The sequence below is a fragment of the Liolophura sinensis genome, chromosome 7 (assembly GCF_032854445.1).
Source record: "Liolophura sinensis isolate JHLJ2023 chromosome 7, CUHK_Ljap_v2, whole genome shotgun sequence".
In the NCBI taxonomy this organism is placed as follows: Eukaryota; Metazoa; Mollusca; class Polyplacophora; order Chitonida; family Chitonidae; genus Liolophura; species Liolophura sinensis.
The window spans coordinates 52,114,633-52,132,607 of record NC_088301.1 but is presented as its reverse complement, the minus strand read 5'-3'; the positions used below and the strand labels follow the sequence as shown (position 1 = coordinate 52,132,607).

Sequence of the window (17,975 nt, the reverse complement as noted above, 5' to 3'; positions counted from 1 at the left end):
TGCCATGTAAGACCTGGAGCTAATCTGTACAAGGCTTGTCTGGGGGACAATTGTGCTATTCATTACCTTATGTCTAGTCTTACAGAGAGGCAATATATATAAAAACTTAGGCAAGGCCTGAATCAGTGCCCTAAATAACATGGCATTAAATCATTCATACATCATTCTCTCTCTTATCAGTCTGACATGAATGTCTGGAACAACGGCTTTTGTCTGAAGCCTATTCGAAATCTATCCATCAGTTAATCCAGAAGATTGCAATGTAAGTTTGTGCCATCTCAGCATGGATAGGATCCTTTCTCCTGCACCACTGATCACGACATTGACATCAAAGCATGATAAGGTGAGTTAATTGGAGAAAATCTCCACATATTGGTGAAAAATGATGAAAAACAGATGTCTGCTAGGCTCATTCCATCGCCGTCTAAAGGTCACTACAATGATCTTTTAGCTTGTCAGCTTGGCGAAACACTTAATACAACAAAACAAAGGTACTACCATTCAGAGTCATACAAAACTCTGCAATAGATGTAGGAATTCTATCCAATGAAACACCAGTGAAAAGCACCTCTTTTAAGATTAACTGCCAATACTGCCCAACACCCACTCCCACCAACACCTACTCACATGCACCATTCGTGCTCTCAGGTATTAATTCATAAACATGTACAGTAAGAAGCAAAACAAAGACAAACACTAGAAACAAAAAGTGACGGATATCATAGTCCAATTAACTTTACATAAACTACAACAGACTGTTAATAAAATTTATAAATACGTTTCCTGCAGATGAACAAGGTGAACCATGTCCTTTCAGAGTCACAGAAAGGAGTTTTCTACTCCCAATGGCCTTCAAAAATAGGAACTACAGAAATGCTGGTACTCCTTATTTGTTTCCATGGAATCCAAGTGGATGTTAAAGACCTCTCTTAGCACAAGGAAATCCATTAAAGTATGATGTCATTTTAGGACACCAGCTTGTTGCTTGACCTCGCTGAGAACAACAAGAGCTACTTTCACCAAGAGTCAAAATTGGCTGGAACTTTTAACTACATGTCATCATGCCACTATTATCAAACAGGTACAAACACATTTTCTTGACGCAATGGATAAGCAGAATACATAGGGAGCTACAGCTCTGCAAATGTGGCAACCATTAAAATCCTTTGCTGTCCAAGGAACATACAACTGAACACACTTATCCATGCTTGAACAGATTAAACATTCCACACAATGTACTCAGCTATAGCACAATAACACATGTAATAAGAAACACTCCACCATCACCAATGACTATTATTCCCAAACCACACATGGCTTTTTTTTCATCTTAATAATTACTAACATACCAAACAAAATCAACATTTTTTTTGCAATAGAGTTCAGGAAGAGTGATAAAAATTTTATCACATTAAACGCTGTTTGCTTTATTTTTTTTTCATCAAATTTGATCCATACATGAAGCCTCATTAGAAAAAAGACTGCACTGAGAACAAAAAAAACAGCCCTGTAACACGAACTGTGAATAACATCAATTTGTTGAAAGGGCCTGATGAGCGTGTCTATGCCATCAAGTTTCATTATGGACTGATTTGGCAGAGAAGAATATCCCATTGCTAGGACTTGCTTGCGGAAGGCATCAAACAGCCAGACTGAAATGAGATAAAACATATATCCGGGACACCGACCTTCAGTGTTCTTAGGACAGTACAATGTGACACAGAACATGGCACCATATCTCTGCAAGAGACAAGTTTTACACAGATATTCAAATTGAAAATGGAAGAATTCATCACTATACTTGTCAGGTGGACGAAGAAAACAATTAACACATTGTAGAATGACCCGGGAATGCTTGTGGATGACATCACAACACTGTTCTTCACAAAGCTCAAAAGATGCCATGATGGATTTAATTGTTGATAATGAATCTTCTATTTTTTCAGAAATGCACCACAAACACAAATACAATCTTACATGCAAGCTAGTAAAATAATGGCTACAGCTTAAAATTTGATTCCCATATGAATCCACATTAACAATGCATCCTACAATACTTACATATAGTATTTATTGTATTAATTATAATCATAATCATGGTGGGACAGCATTAATCCTAATGCTCAGAAAAGCAAGATGAGAGTTCTGTATAAATCAAGTAACTGCGCGTGAAATTATTAATAAAGGTAACGGATATGTCAGTCAAACATGTACTATATGATTTGTTAGGAACATTCATAGCCCACAAAAGCATTCTTTTGATGTCAGCAACAAGAGGATTGGATAACATTTTAATCTTACCCTTCTTGTGTGAGTAATTGCACACATATTTGTCATGACAAAAGTTTCAATTCAACCTAATCAGCCAATTGTAAAAAAAAATCTGGAAAAATTGTTCAGATAAAGTCAAAAACGTCCATAATTTTGTTCAAATTGGACATAGCTGTTCAAAACTCGAATTTGACCTACAATTTGATATGGTGAAGCCATGTATCAAGTTTCAATTCAATAAGATGAACTGTTTTTAAAGACATTTGAAACAGACTGATACACATTTAATTAGGTACTAAAAATGTGGACAAGTAGCCCAGGATTAAAAGATAACGCTTGTCCATTTTACTACTGAAATGTTTTCCTTGAATGCTGAGTAATGCTGTCTACGACACTAATTAGCTTGAGAACGTATGTGTTCAGAGATTAAGCACTAGGCACCGATTTCCATCAATGCTGTGCAGTTTGGCTCAGGCACTAGCTGTTATAATCAAGACTAGTGAAAAGACTAATGTTTGCTCACATGCCTGAAGAAAGCTTCCCAAAATGCCGGTAGGCCTAGGGTGAGAAGTTGTAAGAGCTTAGGGCATTTTGGAGAACTCAGACAATGTGCTATTGTTTCAACACTTCTAATACTATTGACCTTTTCTGTAAATTGAACAGCTATGGGAAATCAACCAAAAGCTTAATACTGATCGACACTAGTCGTTAGTGAAGCTTAGAGTCATGAAGGAAGTCTCTTGCAAGGAACCCCTTTCATAAATGCTTCTGTTTACTTAACCTTTTTAGCCCTAGAAAGGGCTATAAGGGTAAAAACACACAGGTTGAACATTTTTTGCTGGTAAAGTTTATACCTTCAAAAGAGTTCAATCTTGACACAAGAAAGCTCTCAAAAGATGTTGTTTAGCTGCAAAAACGTTGAAGTATGGCAATACATGCATAAACATTAAAAATGCTGCTACAATATTTCCGAATGTGAAGAGTGGGTAAGGTAACCATAAATTAACTGTTCACTTTTAAGTCTTGCTAAAAGACAGCTGCAAGGCTCAACTGTGCAAGCATTTTGCTGACATCGTTACACGTAGGAAATGTGATCAGGAGACACCCGCAAAACAGTCCTAAATAAGAACTATAAATCTGAAAACTTACCAGATTATTTAATCACCTCCTGATATTTGAGGACACCTGAAACACAAACCACCCAGGCAGGAATCTGTCGAAACACATGTGTACACTAAATGTACATTTAATTAAAATTATAAAGACTAAGTGACACATGACAACATTTTTTTTATTAAATATTTCTGTAACAGATTTACCAACATATCATTTAGTATGTTCCTACAGGAATGATTACTCAGTACTAGGTTCTTTATTTTAAGAAAATGAACCATTGAATACGTATGTAATTTACATGAATTTAATACAAAATGAAAGTCTTACCTGTTATGTATGGGAATTCCCACCTGATGGAATCTGTTTCACGTTCATGTGTAGAATCACGGAACTAAGAAAATGCTCACCCACAAACAAATTAACCAAGAACTGGGAATCAGAGTGAAATACTGAAAGGAAACTTCAAAATGCAATTCAAACCCACTCCAACTACATTCAATGACATTTGCTTCTCTTGGGCATATCATAAAAACAACAGTACATTTGTGAAAGTACAACAACGGTTCATGAAAAGGCGAATTCCTTCTCTGACAACATACAATATTCCTATATTTGGTTATGATTGCACAATTGCAAGGTAAATATATTGGAATGTCACAGTAATGATTTGGAAGAAGAATGTACATTTTTCCTGAACAGTACATTATACTTTCACTCAATTTTCACACCTAGTTCACATCTGAAAAAAAAACAAAAACAAACAGCAATAAATGGGAACTAAGAAAGCTAACTCACCAAATGAAGTGCCATCAGGTTTTCCATTATTTTCTGGAATTCGGGGTACTCCAAGGTTGAAAAAGAATTAAGCATCTGAAAAAACAAAATTAGATTAACATCTGTAAAAAATTACTGCACATACAGAAAAATTTCTTCCTCAAATTGTGCATTTTTAGAGGCAAATCAGTACACAAAAGTATTATTTTTGGTGCTGAAACTTTTTTCCAGTTGGACATCATCCTACCTTCCAAGTAAACCTGAAATCATTGTTCTTAGATCAATAGAACTCTCAGAATCCATCACTTCATCAAGTCACTTAACATTTATTTATGTTAACTACACGTACTTTGATCCAACAGGCATAATATATCTGCATTCATGGCTGATGGCAGGTGTGACTTACCAGAATGTCACGCTTCTGTATCCCCAATGATCCTGCTTCTTCAATACATCCGTATAGGAGTTTTGACCTGTTCAATTCCTGTGAACTGACTACACCTGCCAACTTGTTCCATTCCTCCTGCTCCTTGAGAGCCACTGGCTGGTTTATCAAGCATGCTCGCAATGTCCTGTTCATGACTTCAGGGGAGACAAAAATATCCAAACAACTGTCTCCATGGCCATCCAAACTGTGTGGTAACAAGGTGGCTTTAATGTCACAAGCATTTATAAGAAAAAAGTCTTGCGGGTTCAACTTGCCAACTTCGCTTGCATCAATGCACTGATTTCGCAGCATTGACAAGGTTGACCTTGAGGCAAGCCCTACTGGAAGTGTGTAATTCCTCATTTTCGATTCCACATTGAAACTGCCCACTTTCACTTCTGGTGGGACAGGTGCTTCATCACCAGCAGTTACTGGTTCTTTTGGGAGAGTAACGTGGACAAAACATGGGGATCCATCTGAGAAGTGAGTTTGAGGCTCAATGGGGGCCTGTTCTGGCTTTGCAATTGTTGTTGCAGCCCTATCACTTGAATTATTTACTCCATCTTCACTCTCTGATGGAGCAGACTCTTGCATTCTTGATGACTTGTCCATCTTAGTGCTCTTTATAAAGATATTCACATCATCATCTTCATCATCAAGATCCTTTCCCTTCTGCATCGTCAACAGTTTCATACTGTCCCTTCCTCGTCTATTTGGTTGCTCATTAAGTGCAGCAGTATCTATCACCAAGATCTGCTCAGGGATTTCTATTTCAACCTTCAACTGTGAGACAAGATATGATTCTCATTATCACTCAAAATTGACTAGTAACCTCATCATAAAGGAGAAAACCTTTTAGGGAATTGAAAACCATTTTGCCAATTTAGAAAATGTTCACACGTTGAAGTTATGTTGGAACATAAATTAGTTTTGATTGAACAAAAGGTTTTCCCGTACTCATCCTTACATCACTGTCACCATGACAAATCTGATTCATTCTATGGTACAGAGATAATTTTAACTTTCTTTGTGAACAAAGCCACCAAATGCAAGCAGATAAACTATATACACATATAATTCACAGATGTATGTTTTATCACACTAAGCTGATATGAAAAAAATCATGATGCCGTCTCCAAACATTGAAAATGATTCTCAAAGCAGCTCAACAAGTGATTAACACAGCTTCAATGTATGCACATAAGCTGTCATTTAATCTTTGTACATTTACATGTACCAATTTCTTCCACACAAATTATATTCAGATGTATGCGAGGCAACATTCAACTTTTTTAACAGACCTGTTTGGTTGCAAACAGATTCACAATGGCCGCTGTATGTCCACCTTCCTGACAATGGATTTCCAATGGAAGAGGTCCCTCTGGACAGTTGTAGTTCTTCCAAAGTTCTTTGATCAAAGTCCAACTTTGATCAAAAACCTCCTGGGGCATTCGGCACAACAGTGTGTTGAAGTAACTGTTCATAAAAAAATTATAATATGCAGATCACTTGAGCAGAACACAGAAGTATTTCAGAATGTCTTTTCCAGAAATATATCAATTTAACAAGTTAAAATACACAAAGATATTTTCAAGTCCTTATATCTTACAGCAACTCATTTTGAACCTATATTTTTTACAAATTTTTATGACTGCACACTGCAGCCCTATTATCAGGGCAACCATGCATGAGAACAGGACAACTACACTCTGCTCAAAATAGCCATTGCTGACATGTCCGATAGTGCCCAATAAGAAATACCCACTAAAATACCGCACCAAAGGTAGATGGGTGCATATGTATTACAATGTGGATCAGAACATCAATTTGTTGAATGAACTAGTAATTAGACTGGAAGGACTCCCATGAATTTCAGCTTGCAACTAAGATTTGGTTATGTTAAATTATTTCTTACTTACATGTATTTATTTACAGAAAGTCCTGACAAAAAGCAAATAACCTAAATTTCACCTAAAATATCCATATAGTCAACTGTTAAATCACTTTTGGTGCAGAATTCGTATTTCCAGTAGTCTCATTATAGTTACCAAAGAAACATCAAAACACCTTTCTATTATGATCAAAAGAACTCTAAATGTGCAGGCTAGTCACTGCGGAAGTTGAGGTCATTTACTGTATACGTATTAATTCTCTATGACTATGCCTTATGGTAGCAATGTTTCTCACCTCTGAGATAAATGATGAGCATGAACTGTTGATATCTGATTAGGTTTCAGAGATGAGATCTTGAGTTCCTTCTGAAAATATTTAATTTGAAAACTCACATGAAGAGTGGGCAACACCAAATCCCATATCTAAATAATAGAGGAGGGAAACTGTCGTGTATACAAAATTACATGCACTTCAATTTTAGTGCCAGTAACATTGTCAATACTTTGACAAAGTTTGAAAAAAGTGCACTGTAAACAAACACATATTTTACAAGAATCCTATTTATAAATCTGTAATTTAACAAGACTTCTAATCAAGGCAAAAAACAAGTGATATATGAAATGTAAGAAAAAATACTTTGAGCCATTCAGGTACAATAGAAAATAAATCTGGTCAATCGGATAACTTCTTATATTGCAACACTCAGTGAGTAAAAAGAAAAAAAAAATTATTACTCTCAGACTTTGGTACGGAACTTCCAAGAAAGTAATTTTTGCTGTCCACTAAGTTGCGTATGATCAAGGATAACCGACTGAACTCAAAAAGAAAATATTTTAGAACACTACAAAAAAACACTACATTACAAAATGTGCCTGTACTGTATTTCCTCAACATGGTGATATTGATTTCACCATGAAAATCCAAATAATCTAAGTTGTATTCATATTTGCATGCACACATATGTTACAAACTCTTTCTTTCTCACAAGTTTCTCACAATGTAGGACATATAGTAAGATATTGACCCTAAGGGATACTAACATTCATGACGATGTCTTGTTTTATATCTGGCTAAATCAATATATCATCGTCCATTATACTGATACCTACATGTAGTCAGTGTATGATAACAGCATGTAATTAGTAATATAATACAACTAGTTTGTACCCGGAGTCAACAGGAATTTCACACATAAATATTCACACGAGCTGTCGTTAATGATCACCCTGAAATACATGTATAAACTTGCCTTAACACATACAATGGCATCTCGCTTCAAATTTTTCAATTTTTAAAACAGAATTTGGAAGAGATATAACACTACAGAGTTTCAGTGATTGTGCTGATAGTAATTGCCAGACATTATAAAGACGTCAAACTGGATATTCACATCAAAATTCATGGTAATTCAAATGAAGTAACGTTTCGTTTTTTGTATTTTTGATAAAATAAGGAAAATATAATGCCAATAAAAATAATGTCTACTTCAGATGAAAAGGTGTGAAAATGTTTAGTAAATATGGTGACCATCTTAAATGTTTTTTTTAATTTTTTTTATGGAGGACATTACTTTTTTTAAAAATTTTATTGAAGGATAAATCATTTGTATGGTTGGTATTTGGGACCAACAAATGGCAGAATCATTTTTGCGTAATGATGTTCCAAAAGACAATGTAAGACATGCCTAATAAATTTATCTGAGTGAATGTACATTTTCTGTCTAAATCTACACACATATGTTAAATCTAAATTACAATATTTTAGGATACACTAAAAATATAAATATGAATAAAATTCTGGCACAACACACTTGTCATTATGAAAGACCATATCTGAGCACAAATTAATTTAGAAGACAACATTCTTGTTTAGGATATTATTATCCAAAACAATATAAAATAAGAGGTGGTCCCAAATACAAACCATACAAATTTATTTCCATGTCGCCTTATTATACTGAAGACCAAATTTAAAAACAACTTTAGACACTGAAGTTTAAGTCATTTTTTATGTTTTCTTGACCTTTAATTCCAATTAACATCAGAAAAGGTTTAATTGAAGTCAGTGGCATAGTTCTCAGATTGATTTACATGCCACACACTATTTATATCAAAAACACACAGTTATGATTTTTTGGTGGTTAATTATTTTCTTTCAAAAGAGTTAGAAACAGAAGAGTAGAGATCCTTATTATGTTCATGACTTATTCGTTTCTGAATAATTCATTTATAACAATTTCAAATTAAAATTGCAACTTTTCTGAACAAGGAAACTTTTCCTATTCCTGTTTTCCCTGGAACTTGATCTGCAGATCATAATTTTTGCACTTGAAAACACTGTTCATATACATAATCACAAGTAAATGGGCAAAACACACTTTCACCTTAAGTCTTGTAATGATCCGATCATCTCTCATACAGGAGAAAACATAGCTGACAATTTCATCTGAATATTGATTAAACAGCTGATACACTTCATGGCTTCGGCCTTTTTTGTCTGTCAGGGACATGTAACTCTGCAAGAAACAGTGAAAAAACACTTAAACCTTGTTTGCCTCGCTTAGTTGCAGGTTTGCAGTTCTCAATCTGTCCCAAAGTGCTGAGACACAAAAACGACAGACACCCCAACCAATTATAGTACGAGGATAACGGGATGATTTACTTCTTAAGAATGAAGACCTTCTGATTTCATACATGACTGTCAATGTACTGTACAGGTTTTAACCTCTACTGAAAAATGTTCTTTCAGGAATAGCAAACCAGAAACATTTCTCTTGCTATAGTTTTAGTATCAATATTCTGACGATACCAATCAGGATCATGTTAAGCAAGACAAAAGAAAAAAAATTACGACTGTACATACAAAATTATCTAAACAGAACAAACCCTGTGTTCATTGTAAGTTAACAAGTACAGTAATGTATTTTTCAATAGCACAATCTTGAAGGTAAATTCACATGGATCTGAAGTCTACTCACGTGAATGATATCCCTAAGAGCAGACTTAAAGATATCATCTTTTGTCTTGGGCTCCTCAAACACTCTTTTGACTTTCCAGTTACCAACAGTTGTCACAGTGTAACGCTGGTGTAGGTCGTTCAGTGTCTGAGGAAGGGTCACTCTCTCTGTGTATTGACCAGATCTGGACCAACAAAGTATAAATCACAGTTTTTTCCCAGCTTTGTATTTTGTATTTTTACCACAACATATTTAATTTTTAACAAAAAATCATATCACCTTAACTTCTAAAAAAAATATTTGGAATGTTAATTTCAACACAAACAAGCTTATCAACATCTCAAAGGTTCTTTTACAAAAATATGGAAGGCTTTAATATATATTTACTTGAAAGCTGTTTTACGCCGTACTCATGAATATATCATTTGTATTGTGGTCATTTGTATTATCGGCCAGTATTATGGTGTGAGGAAACCAGGCATATACTGGGGGGGAACCAACAGCCATCTGCAGGTTGCTAACAGACATTCACCTGTGACAGGCTTTAAGACAACATTACCACTATATGAATTACATTTAATTCTAGTCAAGCCCACAATTGTTGTCAAACTATAAAAAGCATGTGTCTCTGAAATAATTACATTTTATACTTACATAAATTTTTCCCTCAAACGCTTGAGAAGAGCAATGAATGCATCATGTGCACCAGGGTCAGTTGATTTGTAGTTTCTGCGCCGGAATTCAGAAACAAGACTCTGAAAAAACACATAATCTGATGTTTGATGGTAGGGCTTACTATAAAATTCATGACAACTAAAGAGAAACTGCAATAAAAATTTTCAAACATCAGAGACAGAAATACAGGCAAAAAAAAAAAGAAATAATGGTGAATAATTTAAATACAGGTAAACTAACCATTGGCCAGTGAAAAGTAATTATCCTGTGAAGGTATGACATGGTGAATGGTAAATGTTCCTTTATGCCCCCTACAACAAACGCTAAGGCCTGAAGAGCAACAAGTGCAGGTGAGCCTACAAATATCCTGTCCATGGCCAGAACTGAACCAACAAATTTTGTGCCTCTTGGTTGGAAGTCAAATTCATCCCTCCTGAGCAACGTTCCCCTCACTGATAATATAGATGAAATAGCGAGATATACAGCTAACTGTAGTACTAATCGGCCACCATAGCCACTATGTGAGTATTTGGGTTCCAAGCCTAAATGCCATATTGTAGCCTATGATGTGGGCTACAACTGTATTGAAGAGCACAGCTCTGTAGGAGACACTTGAATGCAAAACTTCATCTAAACACATAAGTACTGAAGTCGTGAATTTGATGATTTATGGTAATTTATCTACACACAGAGTGTGTCATTGCGCTTTTATATATGTATATAAAACTTCAGTTCAATACATACAGCACTTTTTGATGTACCACCTTTAATGGCTACCTTAACATTGATTCTAATACACAATACAGGATGTTATGAATTCTCTAATTTACACACTTACTACATGTACTTGGGCCACGGAGGCCCCATTTACACTACATGTAAGTCAAAGAGTTTTGTAATTTATGGTGATTAATATTCACACAGCACACCAATAACGAAACATTCATCATGTGTTATTGTGTTTTTCAAGCATGTAAAAACTCAGCTCAGTATATGTTAGATACCACCCCTGTCATTTACTTTAACACTAGTTTCATCAGCACTAGATTCCTAGTTATTGTATGCTGATGCTCGGGTGTGACATACAGCATAGTTCAGGCTAAAAGTCAATTGTTTACCGCTTGTATCATGCTCCAAGATTCTAAATAATGCTCCACTGGTGTGTGACAAACCCTCGAGTATTATTTACTTACTCCAATACAACACGCCTATTGTTCTTCAATCTTGGCAAAGTGTCACAGCAGGACACTAGGACTGAATGAGTTCTTCTCCCAAGTCTCTGCGTGAAACTTCTGAGTATTTTAATTAAGCCTACAAGAATAAGCTTTGCTGTTGCTGTGAACACGCACGATATTTTTACACAAATATAGTATGCACCAAAACATTACTGTGCAAACCAGAAAAAACAACAACTAGTAAACATATCTTACTTATATATGTATAACTTATTCCCATACATTTTGCTTCAACTTTTATTCAAGTTCACAAATAAAATTTGATATCAGATTTCATCTGGGTGTTGGTTCAAATAATGTATTGTTAGGCATAAATGAACAGAGTGGAATTATTTCCACAAAGGCATTTTGTAGTCAAAGAGAGTCAGTAAAGAAAATATTTAAGGTAGGCTACACTGTGCCCAGTAAGCCAAAAATTCAAATAAAGTGTATTACTGGAAACTGAGAATTATTTCATTTTCTGTGAGAAAAACTTTTCCTTCAAGCATTTGCTATGTGGGTGCTTTTCCAACATGGTTTGGTACAAACTACAAGTTCTCCACAAAATTATTTTATACAAAACTGAACTTGTCCTGTTTCTTGTTTTTTATATTTTTTTTCCACATTTGTACGTGAAATTCGTATTGAAATATCGCTTTGTTGCTGTTGCACAGCATCAAAGTGTCAATTTTGTGCGCTAAATTACTGAGTGGCATATAATTTTTCACTGGCATACGACTTCAGCAAGCAGGAAAACCTCCTACTAGATAAATGAAAGATATCTGTCCACTTTTAAGGCAGATGAAAAATGGACTGGTTTTAGCAGTTGTGGTGATCCACTGCGATCCTTGCATGGACTCACTCGTAAATCATTTCTTTAAATGAAGATTTCCACGTTGCAATTGAAAAAAAGACACATATCAGATAATTTATTTCAGTTTCATGCATGGTGTTAGTCTTTAAAATTCTTTTTAATCATTCTAACGAAGAACTATATTTTCCGTCATGAATTTTCCCCATCCACCGCGTCACAGTGGACAGATCACTGACTCTGTTGGTGACTGTCTCTCCCGGAGCTCTCTTCAGGTACTCTACAAACTCTCTTACAACTCTCTAAAAGACCCATAGAATCGACCTTATCTGCTGCCTGGTTTTGACTTTTAGCCTGAGCTGTACTGTAAGCCACAACTGTATTATGCGAAGGCGAAGTAAAAAGATAACAAATTTTCATCACCTTGTCATGTAGTGCTTCAGCTAAAAATGTTTGCACGTTTAAGATTGTCTGTGGATTCTTCATTGTGAAGGCAACTCTTCTCTGGCAGGCATATGAGGTCTTGTCTTTGGACACCTGAAACATTAGAAAAAGTATGGAGAATATCATACACTTCCTGTATAAAATATTTATCTTTTCATTAATCCTAGCTTCAAGGTAAATTTTCACAAAAAAAAGGCAACATTATAAGTGAAAGCTCCTGATAGCTGCTATGTAAGTGATGACCTACCTCAAAGGAGTCATGGAGGACATCTCTCACAGCAGACCATGGAACCAGGATACCACTTTTTTTGTTTGATAGGAACAAGTTGGCAACCTTACTCAGGAGAAGCTGTCCAAAAAAGAAAAACAAATGTTGGATTAGAAGCTTAATACTTTTAACCGCATTTGTGTTTTATTTATCTGTGAGATGCATTTCATTAGGAAAAGCTCCATTACATACACAGAAGTATTAGTTAAATGCTTTAATGTGTTTAATGCTTTCATACTTATTCCTAATTGTTTATTGCACTTGCCCCCAGCGTGACTATTTCAACAAAACCTAACCAAACTTATCCATATACCATGCTGTCTTCTGCTGGCGTCCAGTCAACACGTTGTTTCTTCATTAACCTACGAGCCCTTTTATCTGCCTCATCTAAAGTTTTCAAACGTTCTGGAAGAAAAAGTATCACAATTTCAGGCATGATTATCATATCTTCTTTTTATAGCATCTAAACAATAACCACATATACAAAAGAAATTCCAGACAAAATAGGTGTTTTAAACTTTAAACTAATTTTTTAGTTTAGAGGATAAATAGAGGATATACATGTGTTTGTGAATTTTAACAAGTCAACACAATTACTCTTTTACGCACAGTTACAAAACAGGAAAGATTATAAATGTATATGTACGTACACTCAAAAATCGTTTCAATCAATATTAACTCATAAAAATGATCTCACTTTTAAGAGACTTCTTTCGACCTTTTGCTGTAGAAGTTTTTAGTTTCTTAGGGACATGTGAAGATTTCTCTGTAAGGGTTGAAAAGACAAATATCGCAATTTATTCATAAAACACACACATATTAAGTTTACCAAACAAACAATAACTACTGCTTTGACCTTTCGCAACTTAATGTAAAGAACTGTAAACAACTAGAAGTTCATACATTTTTCTGACTTGTGTTTAATACTGTACTCGCCTATTTTCCTCATATATGACAGCAATCAGTTTTACAGGTGGGGGAAACCAGAGTACCTGACAATCCTTAATCTTTCTGTACTGAAAATATAACAAGTCTTGTAAACCATCTTCTCGCATTTAAAGCTTGTTCAGCTATTTCAAAAAAGTTTGTCAAGTGGTTACATGAATCAGACACACGAATTACCTGTGTGCACTATCGCCTTTCTCTTAATGCCTTTGCCACCTCTGTTTCCTTTTGCACCTTGCATCTGAGTGCTTCTGACAACTTCAATACCTTTTCCCATCAAAATACAAAGCCAAATGTATTCAGAAAGGCATTCAAAAAAGACAGCTAACAATGGAATACTATCTGATATGCAAATATTACATGTGTACTGATAACCCAATCAGCATACAAGCAGTTAAAATAGACAAGAAGAATACTGTAAGGCAACAGAAAAGAAAGAAGGCTCGAACTTAAGCAAATTTCTATATTTCCTATCAACTATCTGAACAATTCATCTTATCTACACCCTGTACATCCAGTTAATGGCAACACAACAGACGAGAACGGAATTACATCAGCTCAACATTTACAAAGAAATATTCTTTGTCATACAACAGGACTCATTAATGTAAACGAGTATGTTTAATAAACGAAATCTCTTCACCAAAGTATTTATTAGACTCAATTTTAATCACTCTGAATGCCTCAAAACAGTCTGAATGCACCAAAAGACTCTTGAAATGGTAGCTAAATACCTTTGCCTGTATCTATAAGTGAAAGACGTGGATTGGACAACAGCCTTGGTAATCTGGTATGTGCTGAGTGTTCTGTAAAATCTAGCACTGAGATTCTTTCAACTGAGGGTTCCTCTTCATTCTTCCTTTGTTGTGCTTGTCTGATTTCTTTCAGAGCTAGATGTCAAAAGGGGTGGAAAATACACAATTTCAATAAGCACTGAAACATATGATTCTTCTGTTTTGCACTTGACAAGATACACTTTTGCTGAAGCTATTGTCAAAGGAAAAGAACTGCTTTTTATAGATGTTCCACTGTTCAAAGCTATAACTGCTAAGAAGAACAAAACTGTTTGTTAAACCAATTTATCTGTGTATGCTTGGGGGCAAATCATGAGTAAATCAATAATGTCCATGCTAAGTATCTGCTTTAATGTTTTTCTTTTACCTATCATCTTGCGTTCACGGCTGTTTTTATAGTACATCCTGGACTTTGAAGTATCAACCTGCACTTTACCATAAGACCAGTTCCGATATAGGTGGCTGCAAAAAAAAAAAAAAAATTGTATAGTTTCACTTTAGGCATCTTTAAAATTTCCCATTTCTAAAAGCAGACATTTTTGTCCAACATGGTGTAAACTCTGATATTGCTGAAGAAGAGTAATTTGTACTTGTATGGATACACCATCAGACTAAAAGAGTACAACACTTACCAGAAAAGAGAACTGTCAAGTCCACCTGCCCCAAGTCCATCTCCAGGTACAAAACCTGTGTCTCTCACAGTTTCAGGTGTGCAGGGAGCCACAGAATCCGCCAAAGAAATTCTCCCTGGTGGTAGCTGAACAGCAGTATTTGCGTGAGTGCTGTGAAAATCTGACAAAAAAAAACAACAACACAAGAAAATGTATACCCCACTTCAGTCAAACTCTTTCAGGCTATTAGTAACAAGTTACAGATCCTGTATTTTAAATTTTTTATTTTCAAGTAGTAAATAGAAAACAATAATACACATTCACATGTCCTGGAGCACACTGTGGAATAGTTTATTCATAAAGATTAAAGTCAACGATGTCCAACCATATGTGATTAAACAAATGATGTTTTTTAATCCAAAAAGTGATGGTTTCAAACATTTTTCAGCAGATATATGTTTCAGGGATTTTGATTAAATGTAAACTGACCAACATGTCTGCCTAAGCTGGTTGACAAACAAATGTCCATCAGCTCACTCCAGTATTTCTCCACATCATCCAGGTTGCTGAAGTCATAATGCTTCACTGGAAACTCATCTTTGTCCGGTGTGCGAGTGAACATATAGCCAGGGAGAGATGTCCTGGTGTCCACAATGGTGGCCTTTCTATGCAGGTACACAAACACCTGGCAAGGCAACAAATATCTCATAACAAACAAAATTCTAATGCAAAACATTCTATAACCTGCCCAAATTAAGGATAAAATGTACTTGCAACTCAAAAACTTCACAGATTAACAGTGTATCTGGATGGAGTTTGTGCATACACTCAATATGTGCAAACATTTGTTTAAATTTGGATTTTTTTTGAATGAATGTGTTCCAAATCAACACAAACTTACAAAGGTGGATGAATTCATCTGATCTTTTGGTAGTGCTTTCATCTGACTGAGAGCAGAGGTGTAGGTCAACTGGGCTGGTTAGCCATGCCCACATGTAAAAAGGCAGACAAAGACTGTATCACTGTAGATGGCACAGTTAGTTAAAGTGAACTAGCAAATAACACCCTTGTTTTTGCCTACATTTAACCACTCAACATAGTAACGTTATTCATGGGATTTATAAGGACTGTCACTATCAGCATATCTGATTGTCCAGAGATAATTTGGGAAGTGTAGCCACCAATTGGTCTATTCTATTCTGCTACATAAAACATGTAAAAAAATCAATGTCAGAATTAGAGTACATTCGACAACAAATCAATTACTCAGGTAAAACTTATGCTAATTGCTAATATTACAATGAACATCTGAAAGTCATTCCCCCATATCACAAAAAAATCTCACCTGATCCTTTTCTTTCAGTTGCTGATGTCCAAAGGACAACAATCCAATATGACAGAGTTGGACGAGAATGGCATGGAAAGCAAACACATACTTCCGTGCATACATGAGCTGCTGGGAAATGCGGAAGGGTATGGCCATAATGGGATAGAACTGCTTCTCAGGATCCTCCAGCATTTCCATCAGACCACTAATCTGTAAGAGAGAACAAGAGAACATTAACTTATATTAATGGGGAAGCATTTAAATGTAGTTGTCAGTATAGGTAAAGAAGTAGCACATTTATTGTCTTAATGTTTTGTTGCTTTAAGTTAATTATTCCTCCAGTGATATACCCTGTGTTAACATAGGACACAATGAAAATAAACCAAAGATAAAGTTTCATGCCAAAACCTGCAAATACAATGAAAAAGAAAACAGCCTACATTGTACTTCATACATCTGCAAATGGTAACATAACACCTTTGTAAAAGTCTTTTGAAGATATTTCAGTGGAATCAAGACAATTTGTTATTGTGTTTTCAATAATGATCACAGTATCATAGGTATGAATTCAGAGGTTGGTTGGTGATATGTTTACCTTGTACGGAATATTCACAGTCTGACAGAAGATTTTCAGTGGCAGTGCCAGAAGGACATCGCTTATCAAACACCATCCTTCAGGGTAGCCTGGTATTAAAAAAGTAATTTTTTATCGTCTAAAAATTTTACCATCAGCTTGTAATTTGAAAACAAACTTACTTCTGCCATTAAATTAAACAAGGCACTGTAAAAGCTGTACACTTTATCAAAACAGGAAAGTCTGCTTTCTAAATTTCTAAAATGCACAGTAAAAATATATCATAAAAATCACAAAATTAAAGTTTAGATGATATTAAGAATCACTGCTCTTTTATTTAAGTTTATATAAGTCTTTGTCAGGTTTCTCACCACTGTGTTTGGGAAGGGGAGGCAGATAGCGCTTCCATGTCATCTCATCCAGGTAGATGGGAGGGGAAAACTCTTTGTTACTCTGGTATCCGCCATCAGGAGAAGTCGTGTCACTGTCTGCATACATCTCAGAGCCCTGACTATCAGCCTGCCCAACAGGGGAAGAAGTGACTAGAAACTCACTTCCAGGTCCGGCTGATGTCCTACTTGAAGCCTTTCCTTTCCCTTTGCCTTTCTTGGAAGACTTCACATCAACATGACCTCGTGGAAAACCCAAATATGACTTAGATGTTGCATTTAGGCTGTCAGGCAGGTTTTCTGGTATGGTTCCTTCATAACCATACACATGATACCAGAGCAGCTGGTGTATAACTCTGAGTCGCTTGAACTTTTGTGCTAGTCCATACCTCTTCCCGGCACGCTGTAAAAACAAACAAATTCATATGAGAAACAGTTTCACACCCATTAACTGGAACCCATTGTCACAGATGTCATTGGCAAATC

General features: G+C 35.5%; 1 protein-coding gene across 1 annotated transcript in view; it reads right to left on the bottom strand.

Annotated features, from left to right (window-relative positions):
- LOC135471782 (general transcription factor 3C polypeptide 1-like) overlaps window positions 1–17,975 on the bottom strand; it is a 132,328-nt gene that overhangs the window by 113,770 nt on the left and 583 nt on the right. Inside the window, exons 2-20 of the mRNA XM_064751119.1 lie at window positions 17,472–17,892; window positions 17,122–17,210; window positions 16,545–16,736; window positions 15,689–15,884; window positions 15,221–15,380; window positions 14,956–15,050; window positions 14,529–14,684; window positions 13,972–14,061; window positions 13,547–13,615; window positions 13,163–13,254; window positions 12,829–12,930; window positions 12,561–12,674; window positions 10,092–10,192; window positions 9,459–9,621; window positions 8,865–8,996; window positions 6,776–6,846; window positions 5,890–6,064; window positions 4,568–5,371; window positions 4,183–4,257 (exon numbers count right to left, since the gene is read on the bottom strand). Of these exons, the coding sequence (XP_064607189.1) occupies window positions 4,183–4,257; window positions 4,568–5,371; window positions 5,890–6,064; window positions 6,776–6,846; window positions 8,865–8,996; window positions 9,459–9,621; window positions 10,092–10,192; window positions 12,561–12,674; window positions 12,829–12,930; window positions 13,163–13,254; window positions 13,547–13,615; window positions 13,972–14,061; window positions 14,529–14,684; window positions 14,956–15,050; window positions 15,221–15,380; window positions 15,689–15,884; window positions 16,545–16,736; window positions 17,122–17,210; window positions 17,472–17,892 (3,297 nt within the window). The remainder of the gene's footprint in view (window positions 1–4,182; window positions 4,258–4,567; window positions 5,372–5,889; window positions 6,065–6,775; window positions 6,847–8,864; window positions 8,997–9,458; window positions 9,622–10,091; window positions 10,193–12,560; window positions 12,675–12,828; window positions 12,931–13,162; window positions 13,255–13,546; window positions 13,616–13,971; window positions 14,062–14,528; window positions 14,685–14,955; window positions 15,051–15,220; window positions 15,381–15,688; window positions 15,885–16,544; window positions 16,737–17,121; window positions 17,211–17,471; window positions 17,893–17,975) is intronic.